Here is a 25,480-nt window from a genome sequence, read left to right as displayed (position 1 = left end):
TCAACAGAGAATCATTAACAGATGCTATAAGGACATCTTTGGTGATGGGAGGGGGGTAAAAAAGAGGAGCGAGGCAAATAACCAGGCTAAATAAAACACTTTCCAAAATTCCTTGCAAAGACAACACACATGCACATACACGCATACATGCACATGTGCGCACACACACAAACACTACAGACAACTACAGACAAACCCACTACAAAATTATACAGTATAAATACATTTCAAATCTGTGGAAGTTTATAGGGAAATCTTGGATTCAGATAAACATAAAGGAGGGAAAAAATTAAGAGATGGATAAAGTCACAGATTTAATTCCGATCTCTTCTTTTGTTCTTTTACAGATCAGTCTCCCCCACCACTACTTAAATTCTATCTCACTCTTAACATAATGGAGAGCCAATTTTTTAATCAAAAGCCATTTTTAGGATCAAAGAGAAACATATTTCTAGGCGGATAGTATGTTAGTTATATCTTGTAATATCATATGGTAAGGGGTATTCAACTAAAATTAGAGATGATATTTACTGAAATTCTCAAAAAATCAAATGCCTCCAAATCCAGGGGAGGCAAATTGAATCTTTTTTCTTCCAGGATATTTTTCTCAAGTACAAGCGGAAGTGCTAATGAGAGACAGGCCTCCATGCCATCCAGTGACAAATGTAATAGGTTACATGAAACCACAGAAAATGAGTCTATTTAAAAATGTCAGATACAACACTAAAGGAAAACTCAGTCTTGTATTTTTTCCTCTTGATCATGGCCTAATAGAGACAATTCAGAAATGATTTCTTCTGAACTTGGTGATATTCATGATTGAAATAGTGTTGCTAATGATAACAATGTGTAGAATTATTACATGGAAAATACTAATAATGCAAATCATATGGTCTGTAAATGCAGTTCCCTGAGGATTATTTTTTCCTAGGCATATTTGATTACTCAGAGATTAGCATGCTAGAACTCAGATTTGTACTAACATATTGAAAATTGGGATTTATAAGGCAAAAATTAGACATTTAATCAAATTTTCACATGCCAGCTTTGCCATTGTACAATAATGACAATACAGAGAAGGAGGTATTAAACCAAAATTAATACTTTCAAAATTTTTTGGCATTTTGTTTTTGTTTAGATCTATAACAAAGAGTGTTCAGTAAGACATAATATTAAAATAATTATAAAATTATATAAGTACTCGCTAAATAAAAGTACAACTCTTAATCTGTGGTTTCAAAATGAGATGCATATTTTGGAATCTTTAAACATTACCTGACTTCTTGATGATGGTTTCAAGAAAAAAATTAAAATATTTTCTTTTTTCCCATTTAGAGGAATTTTTTTTCAAGATTTTATTTATTTATTCATGAGAGACACAGAGAGGGAGAGAGGCAGAGACACAGGCAGAGGGAGAAGCAGGCTCCATGCAGGGAGCCCAACATGGGATTCAATCCTGGGTCTCCACGATCATCCCCTGGGTTGAAGGCAATGCTAAACCGCTGAGCCACCCAGACTGCCCAAGAGGAATTTTTTAAAAAGGTTTTATTTACTTGAGAGAGAGAGAGAGAGAGAGAGTATGAGTGGGGGTAAGGTGGGGAGGGGGGCAAAGGAAGAGGGAGAAGCCGATTCCCCACTGAGCAGGGAGCCCAATGCAGGCTCAATCCCAGGACCCTGGGATCATGACCTGAGCAGAAGGCAGATGCTTAACTGACTGAGCCACCCAGGTGCCCCTATTTAGAAGAATTTTTTTAAAACTGTCTTTATACATCATGCTGATAGTCACAGAAGACATTTTTCTTCTATAAGAGACAACATTTATAAAAATATGTTACTATGATTATGGGTCATTTCCACTGGTTTTAAGAAGTAATGAAATCAGAATTTAAAAATTGCAAACAAGTAGAGGCAGTGTCTTTTTTTTTTCATAGTAGTGGTTTTCTAGAATCATGTCTTAAAGCTGATGGGTATAGAGCAAAGGATTTTTCTGAAAGAAAAAGTTGTAACAGAGGAACTTTTCTGACAAAAGACTTGTCATCAAACAAATCATAGCTCTGACCACAAATGTGTCATAAAAGTAAAGACACAACTATAAAACCTTTATAATAATTTAATTAGCAAAAATTGTATCCTAAGTTCCATAAATTTTACTTATACCAATTTTTGAAAAGATGTTTCTATATCATATCTAGGTGTACATGAAATATAGTATAGACTATATAAAGGTACATATGAAGAAGTATAGATTATATACCTACATGTGTATGTATATATATCCAATACATGCCATAGCAGATAGTTGTGCTAGCTTATGCTGCAATAACAACTAAAAAATCTTAGCAGTTCACAACAACAAAGATTTATCTCTTGCTCCCAATATATGTCCTTCACTGGTCAGCTGCACCTCTGTTCTACATCTTCATTCTGGGACCCTGCACAAATGAACAACCCCAATCAAGGACATACTGATTCTGGGCAGAGAGGAAAGAACATCAGAATCCTTCAATGAACCATCTGTTAATATGTCATTGTCTGAAACAAACCACCTAGCCAAGCTTGATACCGATGCAGCGCCAAATACAACCTCTTAGTGGAAGGTCAGGAAATTATTGGTAATAACTTTATTGCTTAAAAGACTTCCTGAAAACGTATTTACCCAAACAATAGATCATTCAACTATCTCCTAACAGGACTATAGATCTCTCAAATGAGCAAATCTGCTTGTTTATCAAAGGACTTTACTCATCAGGACATCAGAAGGATGGGATACAAGCAAAGCTCAAGGGAAAATTCATAGATAGAAAACATATATTTACCAAAGAGACTAAAGTTAGGAAAAAAGAATGCCAAGGAAAGCAGAAGGGAAGAATCATAAATAAAATGTATTCAATAATGAATTTAAAAAGAGAAACATGCAAAACCATCATGTAAACCCAACAAATGCTTTCTCCAAAAATCTTAAAAATAGATTAACATAAACCATTAGGTCAGCTAATCAAGTGGGGGAAATGATACCACAAAGCACAATAATTGGAAATGATAATGGAATAACCACAAATACAGAGGAAACTGCAAGATTCATAAGCAACTATTTGGCTCAACTCTGAGTCAATAAATTTGAGAACCTGGATTAAAAGGATGATTTTAGGAAAATATAAATTATTGATAGTTCCAACACTACTTAAATTATTCAAGAGCATAGAAAATAGGGGATCCCTGGGTGGCTCAGTGGTTTAGCGCCTACCTTTGGCCCAGGGCGTGCTCCTGGAGTCCCGGGATCGAGTCCCACATTGGGCACCCTGCGTGCAGCCTGCTTCTCCCTCTGCCTGTGTCTCTCATGAATAAATAAATAAAATCTTAAAAAAAAAAAAAAAAAAAAAAAAAGAATGGGCAGGTAAGTGAAAAAGCATAAGCATTACCAATAACATGTAGGGAGGTAGATCAGTAGATCACACCACAGTCAAGCACTGGATGCTACTGAAGAGGGGACGTGTAATCCACTCTATGTCTAACAGTTTGGATTAAGAAACAATTTGCTGGGATCCCTGGGTGGCGCGGCGGTTTGGCGCCTGCCTTTGGCCCAGGGCGCGATCCTGGAGACCCGGGATCAAATCCCACGTCGGGCTCCCGGTGCATGGAGCCTGCTTCTCCCTCTGCCTATGTCTCTGCCTCTCTCTCTCTCTCTGTGACTATCATAAATAAATAAAAATTTAAAAGAATGATAATTTGATCATCCTTTAAAAAAAAAAAAGAAAAAGAAACAATTTGCTATCAGGATTCTAAAAGCACTGAGAAGACTAGGAATAGAACATATGGAAACCAAAACATCATGTGGATTTCCAATAAAGGCTATATTAGGGTCCATAGCCAGCATGCAAGTCCAAACGGACAGCACGATGAATGCCAAAGGCAGATTTACCCAAACAGCATTCTATCAGGGTGGAGACTTGCCCAGGTTATATCATAGAGAACAAAGACTTCCTACACCCTGTGGAAAGGTAGTTCCAAGAATACAGAGATGAGTTAAACATGCACAGTTTATTCTTCCAAAACTTACAGATCAGGCAAGTCATTTCACTTTCCTGGGGCAAATTGAGGAAGGGATTGAGAGAGGCCAGGAATGTTACACTTATTTAGATACTCCACCGTGGAAAGAAATATTGGGAGTGGAAAATATATTCTAGCTTTATTATTATTATTAATTTGGTTTGACCATGAGTCTATGGTCTTAAGACCCATAAGGAAAGTCCTGTTCTTACCCTCAGGAGGTTATTGCATCTCCAACTGTTCGTTAGCTGTCCTGGGACTACTGCTGGACAAGATGGATTTCTCCCCCAGAAAGCTATGAACTGGCTCAGAAAAGTACATTATGTAATAAATCCAAAACCATGCTGTCTTCAAGGCTGAAATTTTATTCTCCATTCTATTTTCTATCTTAATTTTTGTCTTAGCTGTGCTGCCTAAAACAGAAGTTCTGCAATCAGTTTAAATGACAATATTAAGGTACTCCAATGGTAAAACACAAATCTTTATGGTTGTTCTAGAAGCTCCAAATTGGAACCTTGAGGATGTAGTCAGCTAAATCCATTTTAGAGAAATTAAAAAATTGAATAAAGACTGGGTAGTAAAAAGATATTGCAGAGTTATTGTTAATTTATGAGGTGTGATAATGGCGGTGGTGTTCTGTTCTTAAAAGTCCTTATCTCAACCGATGAATTATTGAAAACTACATCTGAAACTAATGATTTAGTATATGTTGGGCTAATTGAATTTAAATAATTTAAAAAGGTACTTATCTCAAAAAATGTCTTATCTGTTAGAGACTCATACTAAAATATTCAAGGGTAATATAATATGATTTCAGGAACACACTTTTAAATGTTTCAGCAAAATAAAAGCAAACAAACAAAACTACAGTAATGAGAACATACTATAGACGAATTAAGTGCTAAACTCTAAATATGTTCAAGGTATTTCAAAAGTCCAGGAGCCTGATTCTGCCTGGGAAAATGAGGGCAGTGCTATTTGAGTGTTGAAAGATGTGTAGGACTTTTCTGGTCTATTTGGGGTAGAGTTACCAGGAAAAGCAAAAGCATTCTAAACAAAGGGTAGGTGATATGTAAGGGCATACAGGTTTGCAAGAGGATGTTGAAATAAACATGGAGGAACTCAGAGCAATTCTTCAGTAGAAAATGTGTACAACCCTAGTGAAAACATTTAAGGGAAAGAGCCTTATTTGTTTTGATTCTGCAGAATTGAGACTGAGCCAGCTTTTCTCCACAATGCTTGCCATTTTAGACCAGTTAATTTTGTTAAATTATCTCCTCAGCTAGAATACCATTTTCTTTTTTCCTTTATGAAAATACCAGCTATCTTTCAAGATAGGACTCAAGAACTTCCTTCAGTTAAAAGCTCTCCTTACCCAACTTATAGTTCACTGAATTCCCCCTCTTCTGACTTGAAAGCAGGCTATTCAATGTGACTCTGGATGATGAGCTCATCTATGATACCAGGACAGTTTTATATGGGATAATCTCATCTTCTTGGCTATAAGTTGCCTCTAGCCAAGCCTAGAACAATGCTTAAGATCTTATAGGACTCATCTGTGGGGCATTTCTCCAAACACAAAGATATGAGCAGTCAAAAGTTTATGCATCTACTCAATACCCACAGATGTTCTTTGGGGCTGTTATCTCAGCTTTACCATCTAGGGGAAAAATCCTCCAGAAAGGGAAAGTGAATGTGATTCTCTAACCTTTCTGAAATGTTACAAAAATCTATACTATGATAACTAAAAGTCAAGATGCTCTAATAACATTGGAATTTCAGTATTTCTTTTAAATTCTTAACTTTGTCAGTTTCAGTTAAGAATTCTAAAGAAAATCATGAATTAAAATGGAATTTAAGAATGGAATTGAACTCTGTTAACAATGTGACTACATTTAGTTTTCTAGGAACTAGACTATGAAAAGTAAGGCCAAAGTAAGACTCTTTTAAAGGTTTCTAAATCCTAGATGGCAATAGTTTAACAAAGGGCAAGAGAATAATAGATATTTTAGTTCCTCTGTTGTGTGGTATTCAGGATCAGAGGGCAGTATCTCTGATGGATAATTCAGAGAGCTGAATTGTAGACCTGGGCCTCATTAAAGCTATTAAATATTAAAGTTTGGTTGGTTTAGGCTGAGTATAAAATGCCTTTGTGAGTTTTTTAAGGCAACAATATACACATTTTTAAGCTATAAACTTTAAAAAACCAGTGCACATGGCTAAGCCCAAAGAAAGCTAAACGAAAAAACCTATATTAGCTGAGTTAACTGGCTTTCTCTCTGTCAAGACTGAATACATGTCAAAAGTCATATCAAACAAGAATGTTCAGCCAACAGCAGGATAAAGGTGCAATGAAGGGGAAATGTTTGGTGGAAGTAAGAGATGGCATAGTATTTTGGCAACTAACACTCTGAAGTTTGAAATCTACCTGGCTAATATTATTCATTTATAAAACAGAAATGATCTAAGCCTTTATTTAGTTGGTATATTCCTTTCCTATTGCCACAAATTATCACAAATCTAGGTCTTAAAACAACACAAATTTACCATCTTATAGTTCTGGAAATCAGAACTTCCAAGTCAACTACATTGGGCTAAAACCAGATGGTGGCAGGATTGTGTCTCTTCTGGAAGATGCAGAAGAGAACCTATTTCTTTGGTTTGTCCAGCACTTGGATATCTGCATTCCTTGGGTTTTAGCTCCTTCCTGCATCTTTAAGCTAGCAGCCTAGCACCTTCTGACCTGTCTCTCTGACTAGGAGTGTTGCTTCCACCTTTACATTATCCCTTCTGATTCTGCCCACCTCCCATCTCGTCCCCTATGGCCCTTTGGATTACATTAGGTTTACCTGGATAATCCAGGATAATCTCCCCATCTGGAGATCCATACCACTTTTTAATCTCATCTGCAAAGTCCCTTTTGTATGAAAGGTAGAATATTCACAGGCTCCAGAGATTAGGACATGGACATCTTTGGAGAGCCATTTTTTAGTCCACAACAGTTCAATAAATGGATGATATAGGAAGACATTTTGATTTATGAAAAATTCCATTCTTATTTTACTGGGAAATTTCCATTAAAAAATAAGGAATAATTTATAAAGATAGCAATATGATTATCCCACAGAGACCTTGTTGAACAGAGCAATTAGTTTCTGAGGAATCCAATAAAATGGAAATATACAGTACTCTAAAGGAACATTCATGTGTAGCTAGTTCCAAGCTCTACTTTGGCTTTAATTTATAATAGATAGTTGAATTACATCTCCCATATTTTCTTATCCTCACTATTGCCTGCCCTGACACATTAAAAGCTTCTTTATGATGTGGTTTCATTGAGGGGAATTAAGGGATCATATCAATGGATTAAACAAAATATTTGAGTTGCAGTTACATTATATATGGTGAATTACCTTGAAAGTCTTAAAAATATTATTTTAGTCTCTTTCCAACATATATGTATGTGTATGGTGTGTGTGTGTGTGTGTGTGTACATACACAAACATACACATTGGTGGCCCAAACATCTAAATGTTGATCTTTGCCAGAGATTTTAAAAATTCATTCTTTTATAAGGCCAGTGCCTCTGTAACGGCAATGCTATCAGTGAATAGTCCTTTGGCAAGAATTTCCAAATCTCACAGATCAAGTGTACTGGTCTTTAGAGCTATCTATCTCTTTGGGTCTCTGAATAATTAAATGCCAACTGAAATAGGACAGCTATAATATAGGAGTTAAAAATATGGCTTTGTCAGTGGTTTAGCTATTGATTTTTAACTTATGCTTAAGATAAATCATTATGTGGATCACTTTTCTTGATCTAAGGTGTTTGAAAAAGATATTAATGTGGATCCCAGGGTGCACCAGAGCCATCTTACGGAAGCTGCATGAAGCAATTTTATGTTTACAAGCTTTTAGAACTACCTACAGTAAAAAATTTACAAAGGAGAAAACTCATTATTAGAGCCAGTGGAAAACCACAATTCAAAAGTTACTGATATTTATGACTAGTGGTTCTATCTCTAGAACATATATTGAGAATATCAAAATACCACTGACATTTTTCACAAAGCTGGAAGAAATAATCCTAAGATTTGTATGGAACCAGAGAAGACCCCAAATAGCCAAAGGAATGCTGAAAAAGAAAACCAAACCTGGTGACATCACAATCCCAGACTTCAAGCTCTATTGCAACTCTGTGATCATCAAGACAGTATGGTACTAACACAAAAAGAGTCACACAGATCAATGGAACAAAATAGAGAACCCAGAAATGGACACTCAACTCTATGGTCAACTAATCTTTGACAAAGCAGGAAAGAATATCCAGTGGAAAAAAGACGGTCTCTTCAATAAATCGTGTTGCAAAAATTGGACAACCACACGTAGAAGAATAAAACTAGATCATTTTCTTACACCATAACAAAGTTAAACTCAAAATGGATGAAAGACCTGAATGTGAGATAGGATCCATCAAAATCCTAGAGGAGAACACAGGCAGCAAATTCTATGACCTCAGCTGCAGCAATTTCTTGCTAGACATGGCTCCAAAGGCAAGGGAAACAAAAGTAAAAATGAACAATTTTAGGACTTCATCAAGATTATAAAAGCTTCTGCACAACAAAGGAAACAGTCAACAAAACTACAAGGCAACTACAGAATAGGAGAAGATATTTGCAAATGACATATCAGATAAAGGGCTAGCATCCAAGATCTATAACTAACGTATCAAACTCAACACCCCAAAAACAAATAATCCAGTCAAGCAATGGGCAGAAGATATGGACAGACATTTCTCCAAAGAAGACATATACGGCTAACAGACACCTGAAAAAATGCCTCACATCACTCGGCATCAGAGAAACACAAATCAAAACCACAATGAGATACTGCCTCACACCAGTCAGAATGGCTAAAATGAACAAGACAGGAAAAGAAGATGTTGGTGAGGATGCAGAGAAAGGGGAACCCTCTTACACTGCTGTTGGGAATACAAGCTGGTGCAGCCACTTTGGAAAACAGTAGGTAGGTTCCTCAAGAAGTTAAAAACAGAGCTACCCTATAATCCAGCAATTGCACTACTAAATATTTACCCAAAAGATACAAATGTAATAATCCAAAGGGACGCCGACACCCCAGTATTCATAGCAGCAATGTCCACAATGGCCAAACTGGAAAGAGTGCAAATGTCCAACGACAGATGAATGGATAAAGAAGATATGGTATGTATATACACAATGGAATATTGGATAAAGAATATATGGTACAATGGATAAAGAAGATATGGTATATATATATATAAATCTTCTTATAGAATATAGAATATATATATTCTGCTGGCATATATACACACAATGAATATGGTGTGTGTGTGTGTGTGTATGTATATATGTGTATATACATACACACACACACACACACACAAAATGGAATTATTACCAGCCTTCAGAAAGGTGAAATCTTACCATTTATATCGACATGAATGAAACTAGAGGGTATTCTGCTGAGTGAAGTAAGTCAATCAGAGAAAGACAATTATAATATGGTTTCACTCATATATGGAATGTAAGAAACAGTGCAAAGGATCACAGGGAAAGGGAGGGAAACTGAATGGGAAGTCATCAGAAAGGGAGAAAAACCATGAGCAACTCTTAACTATAGGAAACAAACAGGATTGATGGAGGGGAGGTGGGTGATGGGATAGGGTAATTTGGTGATGGGCATTAAGGAGAGCCCATGATGTGATGAGCTTTGGTTATTATACACAACTGATAAATCATTGCACACTACATCTGAAACTAAGTATGTACTTTATGTTGGCTAATGAATTTATATTTTAAAAAAAGAACATATATTCAGAATAAATTTTAGTTGTCTCCTATATTTAGAAAAAAATTTTCTTCTATTTCTTTGCTCTTTTTCTTCCTCACATTTCTTTTTACATAATCTTCAATCTCCATTTCCTATTTCAAAAGGGGTCTAACCAAGAGTTTCAACTTTCTGAGCAATGGAATAATGAGGAAGAAGAGAATATACTTTACTAGTAAGTATAGGACCTTCTAACATCTTTATAACATCCATCAGAAGTATTCTCTCTAGGACACCTGGGTGGCTAAGTGGTTGAGTGTCCGCCTTTGGCTCAGGGCATGATCCCAGGATGGAGTCCTGCACTGAGTCTCACTTTGGGCTCTGTGCAAGGAGCCTGCTTCTCCCTCTGCCTATGTCTCTGCCTCCGTGTGTCTCTCATGAATAAATAAATAAAATCTTGGGGGAAAAATGAAGCATTCTTTCCTATCATAAATATCTAAGTGTCACACCTTTCTCTGTTTCATCCTCATTGCTATTGTGGGCTCTCCATCCCTTCTGCAAAGTGTCCCCAGCTACTCTCTTACCTTCACTAAAGGGTCCTCAACATGTGTGGCAGTTTCCAGGAGTTGTTTTCATGGGTCCCTCCATAGCTTATCTGGGCCATATCAAAAATACAACTATTTTTCTTCTCTTTCTCTTCATTGACATTGCCTATGAGATGCCAAGAGGCTCTGACACAACCTCCACAGCAAGTTCCTCCTTGTAAGGGCTGAATGTGATTAACAGTCCCCTGAAATCACTTCATGTCCATGGGACATTGTACAGAGGCTTCTCTGAGTTCAACAAGAGACATATTTCCTATATGTACTATAATCTGTCTCAGTAGTTCCTGAGGAGTACTGCCTTGGGATCCCAAAATCTCTCACAGATTATGTGGGAATATCACTTCTTTCTGCTTCCCGTTATAATCTTCCTCTAAGACTCAAAAAACATGAATCCAAATGGATAGGGAAAAAAGGAGACCATTTATCTGAGGTCATCATCTGAACTGTCTTGAAATTTCTTTTCTCCTTCTAGAACTACATAAAGCATTTGGCAAAAAACTTGGCATATAGTAAATGTTCAATAAATATTAATTGACACAAGTCTCTCTCTCATTTTGGCCATTATATTCCTTAGAGTTCTATAATTAGCCTATTCTACATAAGCCTCAATTTATGATTTGAAGCTTTCTTTCCATAAATCATTCCTTGCCACTCAGTCATGAAGTTAAATAATCAGAAAACTGCATTGCATCTTTTTGCGGACATTGCTTCATCAGTGAAATATGGAGTCAGCTCCTGAAAGATTTTATAATGAGCCCCCAGGTGCCCCTGGAGTAGGTCAGCCACTGGCCAACAGCCAATGAGGTACAGTGACTGACCAATAAACACATGTTTGAGTTCAGCCATGGGTTCTCCAGCCCCAGTGGAGCTTTGAGATATCTGCAGCTCTGCTCAGCCAGCTTGGCTGAGACCTCATGAAAGACTTAGAGCTAGATCCCCCATTTAATCTGCCTCTAGAGTCTTGACCCTCAAAAGGCTCTGTGGGATAATAAATATCTACAGTTTTAACCTGCTATGTTTGAGGGTAATTTGTTAAGCAACAATAGGTAACGAATGCACTCCTCACCCTTGACTCATATCCTTTTAGTTCTGCCATCATTGTATATTAATGCATTTCATTTATTTGTGTTTCTGTGAGAGCAAGGGTTTTTCTCTCTGGATTGCCTTTGTGTCCTTGGTGCCTAAAAGAGTTTGGAATGTAATAGGTGGTCAATAAATATTGAATGAATAATGAGAGTCTAAAATTTTTATGTAAAAGGTCAAAGTGCTTCAATTTCATATATTGTTTTAAAATCAGTATACAATGGTCGAATTTTTATAACCACGTGTTTACAGGAGACACCCTTGTGGAATGTTTGCCTACTCACTATGACCCCCTTTACTGTAGTAGAGAGCCCCTCTGTATAAGATACAATATGACCCCAGCCCTTGTCATTCATCATTGGACAACTGCTAGAAGCCAGACCCAAACTGAGCCAATCAGAAATTATCCCCCAAGTATTTGGAATTAAAATCAAGAGAAGAAAGAGCCCAGGCAGCCTATATAGGCTACATTTTACTGCCATAACATCATCAAAAATAACAACAAACTGCATTTCTTCCTCCCATTTGTTCATCACAGGATGATCAGTAGGCTTTATACAACAGCAGCTACTCAAGGATACCGGCTGTTGGGACAGACACCATCTTGAATGTTGTCATCACATTGTGAAAGAAGACGGTGACGGAGGATCTCACATAAGGAATCAACTGCTCAACCTGGCAGTGACATAACATTTTTCTTCATAACTCATTGGACAGAACTATTCACATCTTCTGGTCACTCCCCTCCTCCCACCATCCCCTGAACTATAAGGAAAGTACCTTCCTAGCAAGTGCCTAGAAGGTGGAAAGCAGAAACTATCTGAACAGCACTCACAACTCCTCAACCTACAACATAGATTGCATGAGCTGTAAACAGCCATATTCTGTCATGGAGCCTGAGGACCAAAGAATGATAACAAAACAGATGCCCAGAGAGAAGTGAAGTCTAGAGAGAGAATCCTGCCTCGCTTCTCAGCTGTTTTTTTCTAGATCCTGTTTCAACTTTGTACTCAGATCTGGATGCATTCCTGTCCTTGGGGTGGGAAATCAATAGTTCTGTGTGGGATATGTTAACTTTGAGATGCCTATTTAGCTTTCAAGTGGAAATGTTAGGAAGGTTGTCTGGTCTATAAGCCTGGAACCCATGGGAACAGTTTAGGCTGGAAATGTGACTTCAAGAGTAACCTATAAATGGTATTTAAAGCTGTGGGTAAGGAGAGGAGTGTTTAGATAGAGAAGTGCTCTAGGATACGAGAGCTAGTATTAAAGGACAATATGGAGGTTCCTCAAAAAATTAAAAATAGAACTACTATACGATCCAGGACTCAAACTACTGGATATTTACCCAAAGAATATAAAAACCCTAATTCAAAGGGATGCATGCACCCTTTTGTTTATAGCAGCATTATCTACAATAGCCACATTATGGAAGCAGTCCATGCGTCTATCAATAGAAGAACAGATAAAGAAGAAATAGTATTATATACAATGGAATATTACTCAGCCATAAAAAAGAATGAAATCTTGCCATTTACAACAACATAGATGGAGCTAATGAGTATAGTGTTAAGTGAAGTAAGCCAGTCAGAGAAATACCGTATGATATCACTCACATATGGAATTTAAGAAACAAATGAGTAAAGGGAAAAAATAATAGAGACAAACCAAGAAACAGAATCTTAACTATAGAGAACAAACAGATGGTTACCAGATGGGAGGTGGGTAGGTGAGGATGGGTGAAATAGATGATGGGGATTAAGAAGACAGGTGTCATGATGAGCGCTGAGTAATATGTGGAATTGTTGAATTGCTAGATTGTACACCTGAAACTAACAAAACACTGCATGTTAACTACACTTGTATTAAAAATGTTTTAAATAAAATAAAGAGGTCCCACCTGAGTGGCTCTGCTGGTTAATCACATGCCTTCGGCTAGGTCATGATTCCAGGGTCCTAGGATCAAGCCCCTGGGTTGGGCTCCCTGCTCAGTGAGGAGTCTGCTACTCTCCCTCCCACCTCCAGGGGAGGTGCATACCTCTCCCTCTGCTGCTTGTGCTTTCTCTCTCTCTCTCTCTCTCACATGAATAAACAAACAAATATCCAAAAGAAAGAAGGGAAGACTGAACGAACACAGGGGATGAGAAGAATGCAGGAGTTACCTTCAACTACATTTTCTGGCTGATTTCTTACCATTTAGGACAGCTCAGATGCTTCCTTGACTGTCCAACCTAATTGACCCACTCTCCTTCACATTGTAATTTACTTTTCTTTTTTATTTTTAAAGACTTATTTTAGAAAGTGAGTGAGTGTGTGTGTGTGTGCATGAGTGGAGAGTAGGGGGAATGATAGGGGGAGAGGGAGAAAGAAAATCTCAAGCAGACTCCCCAAGGAGTACAGAGCCCAATGCAGGGCTTGAACTCATGACCCCAAGATCATGACCTGAGCCAAAATCAAGTTATATGCTTAACTGACTGACCCATCCAGGCACCCCCACCATTTAATTTTCTTTTATTACTTTCTTATTTCCTACTTTCTCATTCATTGTCTATGTATTGTGGAGTTTTTATATATCTTTTTTTCCGCATTGGTTTTCAGGTGTGACAATACAAGTTCACCTAGAACACATGCCAAATGGATCCTATAGGCCTCACAGGGCGCTATTTGAGTGGAATCATTTAAACACAGATTTACAGAATGCTCACCATGTCTCAGACCCTTTTCTAGACCTAGGAAATACAAAGATATAAGAAGGAAGGAGTACTTGTTCTCTGGGATCTCACAGTCTGATGCTGGAGACAAATAAGCACCCTAACAGAAGAACATAAGTATCATTGATATAGGCCTCCACCTGGGGGCACCAGCAAATGCCATGCCAAAGTGAATCTTGCATGATGTGTTAGTGTTAGAGATGATGGAAGAATTAGGAAAGGGAGAGAGAACAATCCTGCCAGAGAGAATAGTGTGCACAAAAATATGAAAGCTTTGCTGAAGAGAGTATGGGCATTCCAGAAACAGCAGAGAGAATGCATGGAAAAGAATGAGGCTGGGGCACCGGGTGGCTCAGTTGGTTAAGCTTCTGCCTTCAGCTCAGGTCATGATCTCAGGGTCCTGGGATCGAGTCCTGCATCTGGCTCCCTGCTCAGCAAGAAGTCGGCTTCTCCCTTTCCCTCCCCCATCTTGTTACACACTACTCTCTCCCTCAAATAAATAAAAAAAAAAAAAATTTTTTTAAAGGAAAAATTATGAGGCTGCTCCAAGTAACCCAGGTGTAGAAGAATAAGTGCTTCAACACAAGCAGAGGTGGTGGGAACTCATCCAAGCATTATGCCCTGTACAGAGTTGTAGAACCCAGCTCTGCCATGCAACCTTGGGCAAGTTAATTTCTCTGCCTTATTTTATCCTGCAGGTAAAAATGGGGATAATAATAGAGTAGCCATCAGCCTAGAAAGATTTTTTTTTTTTTTAAATGATTGAACTTCCTCAGTTAAGTTTTCTGGCATAGGCTTATTTAACGAAATGCACCGCAAAAGCATTCACAAGCGCTGAAAGAAAGCCTGCATTAGTGAATCCTGTTCATTGAGATGCATACATTGAGTTGTGCATTAGTAATGCAGACCTTGAACATAGGCAATGCCATGCAAAAGAGTCACTCATTTATTTATTTTGTGGATTTGTGTTTCCAGACTCTACGGTCACGGGTTAATAGTGACCTCACTGGGCTGCTGTGAGGATTTAAAAATGAGTTAATTCATAAAAAAAAAAAAAAAAAAAGAAAGTCTTGGACCTTAAGAGGCTTTTTCTAAACCCATCGTGTTAACTGTTGTATTTAAGGAAGTAACACTGAAAAGTGGAGAGGAAATGAACGAGCGGTACCAGTCTATGCCGGACAAGCGGTTGGAGGGTGGGGTCTATCCCGGAGAAGCTGAATACCAAAGGATGAAGGCGCTTAGCCGCGGCTGATTCGCTGCCTTGCGGGTCCGCTCCTCTGCTTTCCTCCCGGCCCACGTCGCGTTCGCTACCGCTCTGCTGCACAGATGAACGCCGCTCACCTACGTGCCAGGTACTCAGGATGCAGCAGTTCACAAGGCCACTGTGACCTTGGTCTTCATGGAGGCTGGGTGCCTTAAGCTCGACAGACCTCTGGAACCGACATTTCCCCACATTTTGCTAAAAGCGCGGAGTGGCCCAGGCGGGCCGTCTAAATGCTAACGGACAAGGTCACCCGAGAATCAACTTTCCTGGGTGTGTGGCAGAGGAAGAGATGGAACCATTAACGGAGGAAGGGAAACACGAGCATGGAGAACGGGGCACAGCGGGACAACCGGGATAAGAGGAGGGTGACGTTCAGACGGGAGGGAGCACAGGCCGCCCGCGCAGCTACACCCTCCCGGCCGCCTCGCCGCCCCGGGAACACGTACCCCACACGCCCGGCTCCGGGAGCTCCCAGCCCTGAGCACGTCGCGCGTCGAAAGGGACCGCCTCCCCGCGGCGCGACGCGGCGCGGCGCGGCGCTCTGACGTGACGTCAGGGTAGGCGGGACTTCCGCTCCCGGTGACGTCTAAGCAGGAGCGTTGCGGCAGAGCCCGCTGCTTTCTAGGCGGACAGGTGAGGCCCTGTCCGCAGGTGGCGGGGACGGCGTTGCGCGAGGCCTGGCGGGCAGGCCGGCCCGTGGGGGCGTGAATGACCGTGCTGCGACCGCTCGGGATTCAGAACCACCTTGGTGCTGCCCCAGCGCTCGCTGTCGTGGGCGCAGTAGCGAGCCGTTTGTACGAAGTGCAGCCTGCAGCTCGTCGGGCGGCCTGTAGCGGCCCTTTTGGGGGGCAGGGGCCAGGATCTTGGGCAACTGACCGCCAGGAGGAGGGGCCAGGAGGGGCCAGGAGGGGCCAAAATCTGGGTCGGGGGGACTCCAGAGATCAGAGTTCCTCTAGCTGGCCCGCCCTTGGCTCCGTGCATCGCAGTCTCCCCACTTGTCCCATCGGCGGGGTCACCAGAGGCTCTTTTGGTTGGATCTCAGGTTTTCCCGTAGGATCAGCCTCCTCCCCCACGCCTCTCCCAAATTTGTTAACAGCAGGAACCCTTTGAATTGACGCGCCCCACCCCCACCCCGACCACATGCTTGACGTTCAGCCTTAGTCGCTCAAGTATTTTTATTTTTCTGCGGCGGCCCACTGGGGACCTCAGCTCAAGGTCATGAGCTCCGGGCTCCTGAGCTCGGCGTGGAATCCGCTTGAGATTCTCTCTCACTCTCTCCCTCTGACCCCCCCCCCCGCACCCCCCCAAGTCTTTCTCTCTCTAAAATAAATAAAACCTTAAAAAAAAAAAAAGGTATCTCTCGGTGGCACCAAGGTCAGAACGGAGCTTGTTCCCTTGAATTTACAGTAGGGCATGTTGTGGGGGGACCTTTGAGGCTTTCAGTTGCCTCTAACCACTTGCCCTGCGTTGTGGTATTTTTTTGGAAGGCGTCTGTGCCTCGGTTTTTCTCATCTGTAAAATGGGATACATTAGTGTATCTGTTAAGATTGCTTTGTTAATCGAGGTAGTTCATACAGCACTTAGAACAGTGTTCAAAGCACTCGTGGAACATGAGCTGTTTCAGAATAACACACCCATGCCCACAGCTCTCCAGGTGATCTTCCCAGCAGGCATCCGGTGCTCACACTGCTTTACAGTCACCCTTCGCCCTGAGGCCTAAACTCTCACCCTTGGGTTTCCTGGTTTTCCACACCAGGCAGGATGAGACAGGTATTCATTTGATTCATAAATTCATTTCTTCTTCGGGAGTAGTAATCTGACACCTGCTTTATGTCTGGTATGCCAAACACTGGAAGAGTTCATAGTCTAAGGTCCCTGACCCATAGTTCTCAACCCACTTTCATTCTAAGAGCAAAGCTCTATAGTGAAAGATAAACCCAGAAAAGTTAGGAAAATCTCTGGAATCTTTACTCGTAAAGGCTTGTGTGGGTTTTTTTAAGAACTTCTTTCTTAAACCATAAATGGAAATGTCTCTTTTGGATTTTTTTTTTTCCATTTTTTCACCTAAAGGTGAAGAAGGCCTACAGACCTAAAGCCCCACTTTCCAGCATAGGTATATAGGGGGCAATCAAAGCAACACAGTAGGTGCTCCTCTGAAACTGGTGTTTATTTTGATAACTTCGACCTTTGTAATAGGTGATTTTCTTTTTCTTTCCTGAAAAGCCCATCCTCTTCTCATTTTCTCATTTCTATTATTACTATACTTAGAACTAAATGCTAATTCTGAAATCTACTTCAAGTATACTTCAAAGGAAAATTGGTATATTACTTTCAGTGAGTGTATTTAATATATAAATAGAGAAGTTCATACAAATTTGTGAAATTCTTGGTTTTCGCTGATGTCCAGAAGCTGAAAACTACTTTCTGGGACAATAAAAAAATTATTTCGTGTGTGATTACAATTTATAATTGCTTTCTGGGACAATAAAAAAATTATTTTGTGTGTGATTACAATAATAGTTGGTGGCTTAAAACCCGCAAAGGAGTTATGAAAAAAATTTTTTTTTTTTACTTTTTCAAGAAAAGATAATTCTGCAAGTTCATCATGAGTATAGCATGTGCTTCATGAAGTTTTGGTACTTCTGCAGTGGGGATGATAGACTTTGTATTCATCATATAAGCTTCTTCTGACCCAGTTAAACAGGTTGAGAAGAATCTCACTGGAGGTTAGTATGCGGTCATTAAGATATCAAAATTAGTTGAAATATAAAAGTAAAAAAATTGTAAAATTGGTGGTTTCATGACCACTTATCAAGGAAGAGCAAGAGACTGTTGCACAGAATTTTGGTATAATGTGCATCATGCCCATTCCTTTGACTTTCTCCTATAATATGCGATCTTTTTGGAGTCTGTAGTACTGCATAAAATTTCAGAGTGATATGTGACTGGGAAGTATTGGAGTAGGAGTCAGAAGACTATCGAATTGATTTTACTATTTTAAAGCCCTATAACTTTGGACAAATAATACTACATCAGTTGTACTGCCTATTTTGCAGCCATTGTTAAGGTCAGAAGAGAAGGATGAGAATGTACTTCACAAAGGAAAGGAACTACAAAAAAAGAACGTGGTTTTGTTGCAGTTGGTAAGATGATCATTACGTCAACATAGAATATGATTCTTGCTTCAACAGCTATTTGGAGAAAGATGGAATGGATATAAATTTAATGGTTATAGCAGACTGTAAAAAAATTTCTGTTTATGCATCTGTATTATGTGGTGACTTTCAGCTTTGTATGTCTTGAAGCTTTGGGCTGTGATAAGATTCTCAATTTTTCTCTTTAATTCCACTTGTACCAATTGCAATTAAATAAATATGCGTGGTTTTAATTTTTATTTTGAAATAATTCTAGGTTAACAGGAAGTTGCAAAAAAAATATACAAAGAGGTCCCCATGTGCCATTCCACTAACCTTCCCCAATGGTAGTATCTTGTATAACTTAAAGCAGAAAATTGGCATTAATATATCCACAGAATTTACTGAGATTTCCTCTATTTCACAAGCACTCATTTGAGTGTGTATACATATATATAGCTTCATATAATCAGCCATCTCATCACACCCCAGTCCCTAACCGCTGGTAACCACTATTCTCCAACTTGATAATTTTGCCTATTTCAAAAATGTAGTATAAACACAATCATATAGTATAGGACTTTTTGAGATTTCTTTATTTTGCATACTTCCTTTGAGATCCATTCAAGTTGTTGAGTATGTCAATAATTTGTTTCTTTTTATTGCTGAGTAGTATTCTATGGTATGACTGTATCACAGTTTGTTTAACCATTAATTTGTCGAAGGACATTTGGGTTGTGTCCAGTTATAGGCTATTACAATTACAAATGCTATAAACCTTTGAAATTTTGTGTGAACATATTTTTATTTCTCTGGGATAAATACCCAAGAATGCAATTGCTGGATCATATAGTGTATATTTAGTTAATTTATGTGATCATATATTTTTTCTTCTTTAGCACCTTGTTATGGTGGATTACATTGTTTAATTTTTGAATGTTAAACATATGTGGAATAGGTCCCACTTGATCATAATATATAATATTTTTATATATTGCTGGATTATTTTTGCTAATATTCTGTTAAGATGTAGATATGAGATGTATTGGTACATAGTTTTCTTTTCATGTGCTGTCTTTGGTTTTGTCTTTATCAGCACACTAGTATTCTGTAGAGTCTTTAGTGATAAACCTATATTTCATTCTTGGTATTAGTAATTTGTGCCTTCTATCTTTCTCAGTGGAGTTTTATTGATTTTATTGGTCTTTTTCAAAGAACTAGTTCTTTATTTAATTCATTTTTCTCTACTTCCAATTTTATTGATTTTTTTATCTGATATTTATTTTCTTCCTCTGCCTGTTTTCTTCCTCTGCCTGCCTTACCTTTATTCTACTCTTTTTTCTAGTTTCTTCGTTATTGACTTAAGACCTTTTCTCATTTCTGATGTTAGCATATAGTGCTATAGATTTCCCTCTCAACATTGCTTTCATTGTATCTCACAAATTTTTATATATTGTATTTCCGTTTTCATGGAGTTTTATGTATTCCTAAAATTCCTTTGAAACTTCTGCTTTGACCTGTGGATTAGGTAGATGTGTGTTCTCTCGTTTCTGGGTATTTGGAGATTTACTTGTTGTCTTTCTATTATTGATGTCTAGCCTTATTCCATAATGAAGACATAAGCTAAATGATTTTAATTCCTTTACATATGTTGTATGACCCAGAATATGGTGTATCTTGGTGAGTGTTCCACTGGCCCTTGAAAGGAATACCTAGTCTGCTGGTATTGGATGTCAGTTACATGTCAATTTCATCCTGTTGGTTGATGGGATGTTCCATTCTTCCCCACTTTGTTGATTGTCTATCTAGTAGTTCTTTGATTACTGAGATTGCCAACTATAATTGTGCCTTTTTCTTTCTCTTTTTCAGCTCTATTAGTCTTTGCTTAATGTATTTTGAATGTCAGTTGTTCATTGAATATATATTTTTTAAAAGATTTTATCCATTTATTTGAAAGAGAGAGGGAGCATGTGCACAGAGGGAGAGGTGGAAGCCGACTCCCCACTGAGCACTCCCCAATGTGGGGCTTGATCCCAGAACCTTGAGATCATGACCTGAGCTGAAGGCAGATGCTTAACTGACTAAGCCACTCAGGCGCCCCACACATACATTTAAGATCTTTTGGGTGAATTAATCCTTTTATCATTATGACGTGTCCCTCTTTATCCAGTTATTTTCTTTGCTATGAAGTCTACTTTTTGTGACAGTAATATAGTATAGTAATATAGCCAAATTTGCTTTTAAGAAATGATATTAGTGGGATCCCTGGGTGGCGCAGCGGTTTGGCGCCTGCCTTTGGCCCAGGGCGCGATCCTGGTAGACCCGGGATCGAATCCCACATCGGGCTCCCGGTGCATGGAGCCTGCTTCTCCCTCTGCCTGTGTCTCTGCGCCTCTCTCTCTCTCTGTGTGACTATCATAAATAAATAAAAATTTAAAAAAAAAAGAAATGATATTAGTAAAAAAAAATGATATTAGCACAATGTATCTTTTTTCATTCTTTTATCTTCAGCCTATGCATGTCATTATGTTTGAAATGAGTTTCCTGTAGACAACATATAGTTTGGTCATGTTTCTTTTTAAATCCTTACTACCTTTCTTTGCCATTCAACTGGTATAATTAGACCATTCATATTTGAAGTAATTATAGATATTTTAGGGCATAATTCAGCCATTTTATTATTATTTCTTTTCTGTCTGTTTCCTCATTTCTGTTTCTCTTTTCTTGCTTCTTGTAGGCTACTTGAATATTTCTTAGAATTCCATTTGGGAGCACCTGGGTGGCTCATTCAGTTAAGCATCTGACTCTTGATTTCGGCTTAGGTCATAATTCCTGGGTGGTAAGATTCAGTACCCCCCCCCCCCCAACTCCATTAGCTCCACGCTGGTTGGGAGTCTGGTTGGGATCCTCTCTCTCCTTCTGCCCCTGCCCGTCCCACTTGCGCGCTCTCTCTCTTTAAAAAAAAAAAAAAAAAAAAAAAATCCGTTTGACATTTTATTTTAGTTTATTGCTTAGTATACTGTTTTTTTTAGTGATTGCCCTCGATATAACGGTTATATATGTGTAACATCACACAGCCTGCTAGTAGTGACATTTTACTACCTCAAGTGAAATGTAGAAACCTTACTTATATTTAGGTCCTTTTACCCTCTCCACTTCTTACATATGTCATATTTCCTCTATATACACTGAGCAGCACATCAAACAATGCTATAACTTTTGGTTCAATCATCAAATATGATTTAAAAGATTTATAAGGAGAGGATAGTCCATTATATTAACCACTGCTTTTAACCATTCCATTGTTCTTCCTCTTCTGAAGTTAAACCTTATTTACTTATTTCTTTCTGTTTGGAGAACTTCCTAAGGATAGATCTATTAGTCACAAATTCCTTTTGTTCTTCTTCACTTGAGAATATCTTTATTTACCCTTCACTTTTGAGGGGTAATTTATCCTGATAGGAATTTGGGGTTGACAGTTATTTTCCTTCAGCACTTGAAAAATGTGCCACATTTTTCTGGCCTCCCTGATTTCTGATGAGAAATCTGACATTCAAATTCTTGTTCCCCTGTGGATACTATGTCTTCTCTGTCCGCTTTTAAGATTTTTTTCCTTGTTTTGGTTTTCTGAAGTTTGTATTTCTATAGTTAAGAAGCTCCCAGTAAGGGGATGCCTGGGTGACTCAGTGGTTGAGCATCTTTGTCTTGTGGGATCCTGGGATTGAGTCCCGCATCAGGCTTCCCACAGGGAGCCTGCTTTCCCAACTCTGCCTATGTCTCTGCCTCTCTCTTTGTCACTCTTATGAATAAATAAATATTTAAAAAAAAAGAAGCTCCCAGTAAGTATGAAAATTTATTATATGAAAAATAATTGTATTTTAATTCACTGGAGAAAAGATGGTTTCTTTATTAAATGGTATTAGCACATGTAGCTTTCTATCTGAAAGAAAACAAGGTAGATAGTTATATAGGTAGATCAAAAGTTAAAATGTGAACACTAGAATGACAAAAATGAAAATAAACATCTACGAAGTTGTATGTAAAATATAGGAGCCCAGAAAAGGGTTGAGTGTCAGCAATATACAAAATTCTTTTATAAGCCAATAAAAAAAAGATAAATAACCCATTTAAAACATGGGCATATAAATAGTTCATAGAAGAAAAAGTTCAAAAGCAAGCAAACATTAAAAGATGTTCAAATGCACTAAGCAGCAGAGAAATGCAAACTAGAGTGAGGTATAAAATATCTGAAGACTTAAAAATAATGGTACTACTTATTGATGATAGGATTATAAAGGGAAGGATACCTTCCTAGATTGCTAGAGGAAATGTGATTCTTACAGTCTTTTTGGAAAGCAGTCTGGCAACACCTGTTAAAATTCAAGGCGGTAACTCCATACTTGGGAATCTGGCCATTAGAAACAAAAGAACTGGTATGTATGGATATATGTAAGAACATGGAGATTTAAGAGTACTTATTGCAACGTTGTCCCAAAACACTGGGAACTAATTGAGTGCCTGTTAACAGGGAAATGGTCACATGAATTATGGTGTATCCATATTATAGAAACATTAAAAATAATGAATTAGTTATTCTGTTAGATTTGGCAGTATTTTCGTGTGTTATTAAGTATGAAAGCAAAATGCATTGAACTGTGTATAATATCCTCCTATTTATCAAACACTGACAACTTATATTTATCAAATTGTGTATAAGTACTTATGAATATTTGTATGTGACTACAGAAAAACATGGAAGACTTTATAACTAAGTTAGTAAGATGTGTTTCCAAGTGATATGCATGGAAGTGAAAAGGAGAAGTAGAGATGAGGCATGTAAAAGATTAAAAAATATTGACTATTAAAAAAAATCTCAGAATATTTCTCATTTATCCATTCCAATGAAATTATACATAAGGTATATATACATAAGTAAAATTTCTCAAAGAATGTGACCTCTGGAGTCATTCAGACATCTGGGTTTAAATTTCAGCCCCAATCCAGCTTACTAGTTGTGTGACCTTAACATAAATTCCTTAGTATCTTTCAATCCATTATCTCCTCACATGTTTTGTTGGGGTAGAGGGAGGAAACAATAATGCACATCACCATAAGATTGCTGTTGGAGTAAGTGATACTATATTTATAACATGTTTAGCACAGCACCTGGTTTATAGAAAGTACTCTTAAAATGTGAATTCTTAATATTGCCTCATTTCTCTTGCTTTTTGATATTTATATATTTTCAGAAATTCATTACCAGCCCCTAACTTTCTTGAAACATTCCCTGTGGCTCACATGTCTTTACATATCTTATTAGTTCACGCCTATTCCTAATTGTTTCTTTTCATTCTTTTGCTGTCTTCTTTTTTTCTTGCCCAGGGATATCCCTCGCCACGGTATCCCCACCTCCAAATTCCAGCAGGAGCCGTCAAAGAATCTTTTGAGTTAGGTGACTGGGTGAATAATGGTACTCTGTATGGCAACAGAGAAGTCAGGGTATAGGGTCTGTAGAGTTGATTTTTGAAATAAAGTGATTTGTATTTTTGGCACTTATGAAAGGTTGATATATCAGGGAGGCACCCAGATAAAAGTGCTCAGTAGTTAGCACTTAAAGGGAGAAGGTTCTACCCTGGGCAGAACCTTTGGATATAGGGAATGGGGGAGGAAAATGTCTCAATGAGGACGGGGAGGTATCAGTGAAGCCAAGGTAAGGGAGCTCTTTAAGAAGGAGCTGGGCAAATCATATCTCTACTGAGACCTTCTGGAGCTTTGGTTCTGTAGCTCCTACTGTCTTCTGCTCTTGTCCCTTATTTTCTTGAAACTTAGAATATTTGTAACTCAATCAACTTCCTTTCCTCCAACTAACTTCCCTTCCCTGGTAGTTCCTCTTTATGTGAGTAGTACTTCCATTCTCCTCATCTTAGCATAGAATTTAAGTCATCTTTGTGATTTGCCCTTCCCTAGCTTCTCATAGAGAATCATTACTAAGACTTGAGTCTCACATTCACTCCTTTATTCCCACCCTTACTTCTTGCTTAGGTTATTTTGATAGTTTCCAAACTCTAGTGTAGTCTTCTTCTTTTTTTTTTTTTTGTCTTTCACAATCTTTTTAAAAGAACTACATTAAAAATGTAAAAAAAAAAAAACTACATTAATCAAATCCTTCCCCATTTTTAATCTAAACTCAATTAACCCACATACACTACATCATTAGTTTCAGATGTACAGTTCAGTAATAAATCAATCACATGTAACTCCCAGTGCTTATCAGATCATGTGCCCTCCTTAGTGCCCATCACCCAGTTACCCATCCCCCTACCTTCCCTCCAGCAACCGTTGCTTTGTTTCCTATAGTTAAGGTTTGCTCATGGTTTGTCTCCCTTTCGGATTTTTTTCCATTGCGTTTTCACTTGCTTCCCTTATGATCCTCTGTGCTGTTTCGTTTCTTCTACATATGAGTGAAACCATATGATAATTCTTTTCTCTGACTAACTTATTTCACTCAGCATAATACCCTCCAGTTCTATCCATGTCAATGTAAATGGTAAAATTTCATTTTTTCTAATGGCTGAGTAATATTCCATTATATATAATTCATATATATAATTCCATATATTCCATATATTATATATATTATATATGTATAATATATAGATCTCACATCTTTATCCATTCCTCTGTTGATGGGCATCTGGGCTCTTTCCATAGTTTAGCTATTGTGGACATTGCTGCTATAAACAATGGGGTGCAGGTACCCCTTCAGATCACTACGTTTGTATCTTTGGGGTAAATACCTAGTACTGTAATTGTTGGGTCATAGGGTAGCTC

At 38.3% G+C, this 25,480-nt stretch overlaps 2 protein-coding genes and 1 long non-coding RNA gene across 6 annotated transcripts in view; 2 read left to right on the top strand and 1 right to left on the bottom strand.

Moving 5' to 3' along the window:
- The window catches only part of LOC111090394, a 69,514-nt gene extending 53,018 nt beyond the window's left edge, over nt 1-16,496 (bottom strand). The window contains exons 1-2 of the mRNA XM_038562396.1: nt 16,229-16,496; nt 15,962-16,101 (exon numbers count right to left, since the gene is read on the bottom strand). Of these exons, the coding sequence (XP_038418324.1) occupies nt 15,962-16,101; nt 16,229-16,496 (408 nt within the window). The remainder of the gene's footprint in view (nt 1-15,961; nt 16,102-16,228) is intronic.
- On the top strand, nt 9,070-12,928 carry LOC119869809. The gene is made up of 3 exons (XR_005372162.1): nt 9,070-9,269; nt 10,023-10,090; nt 12,082-12,928. It is a non-coding gene; the product is annotated as an uncharacterized LOC119869809 (long non-coding RNA).
- LDAH (lipid droplet associated hydrolase) overlaps nt 16,014-25,480 on the top strand; it is a 104,787-nt gene continuing 95,320 nt past the window's right edge. The window contains exons 1-2 of one of the 4 annotated variants that reach the window (XM_038560878.1): nt 16,078-16,148; nt 18,572-18,658. The gene's annotated coding sequence lies outside the window, so the exon portion shown is untranslated. Of the gene's footprint in view, nt 16,149-18,096; nt 18,242-18,571; nt 18,659-25,480 lie in introns of those variants that run through there. The other 3 variants (XM_038560879.1, XM_038560877.1, XM_038560880.1) reach the window with 3 other exon arrangements.

Source organism: Canis lupus, chromosome 17 (genome assembly GCF_011100685.1).
Source record: "Canis lupus familiaris isolate Mischka breed German Shepherd chromosome 17, alternate assembly UU_Cfam_GSD_1.0, whole genome shotgun sequence".
Classification (NCBI taxonomy): Eukaryota; Metazoa; Chordata; class Mammalia; order Carnivora; family Canidae; genus Canis; species Canis lupus.
The sequence above is the reverse complement of the archived record's forward strand: the minus strand, read 5'-3'. Positions and strand labels throughout refer to the sequence as shown.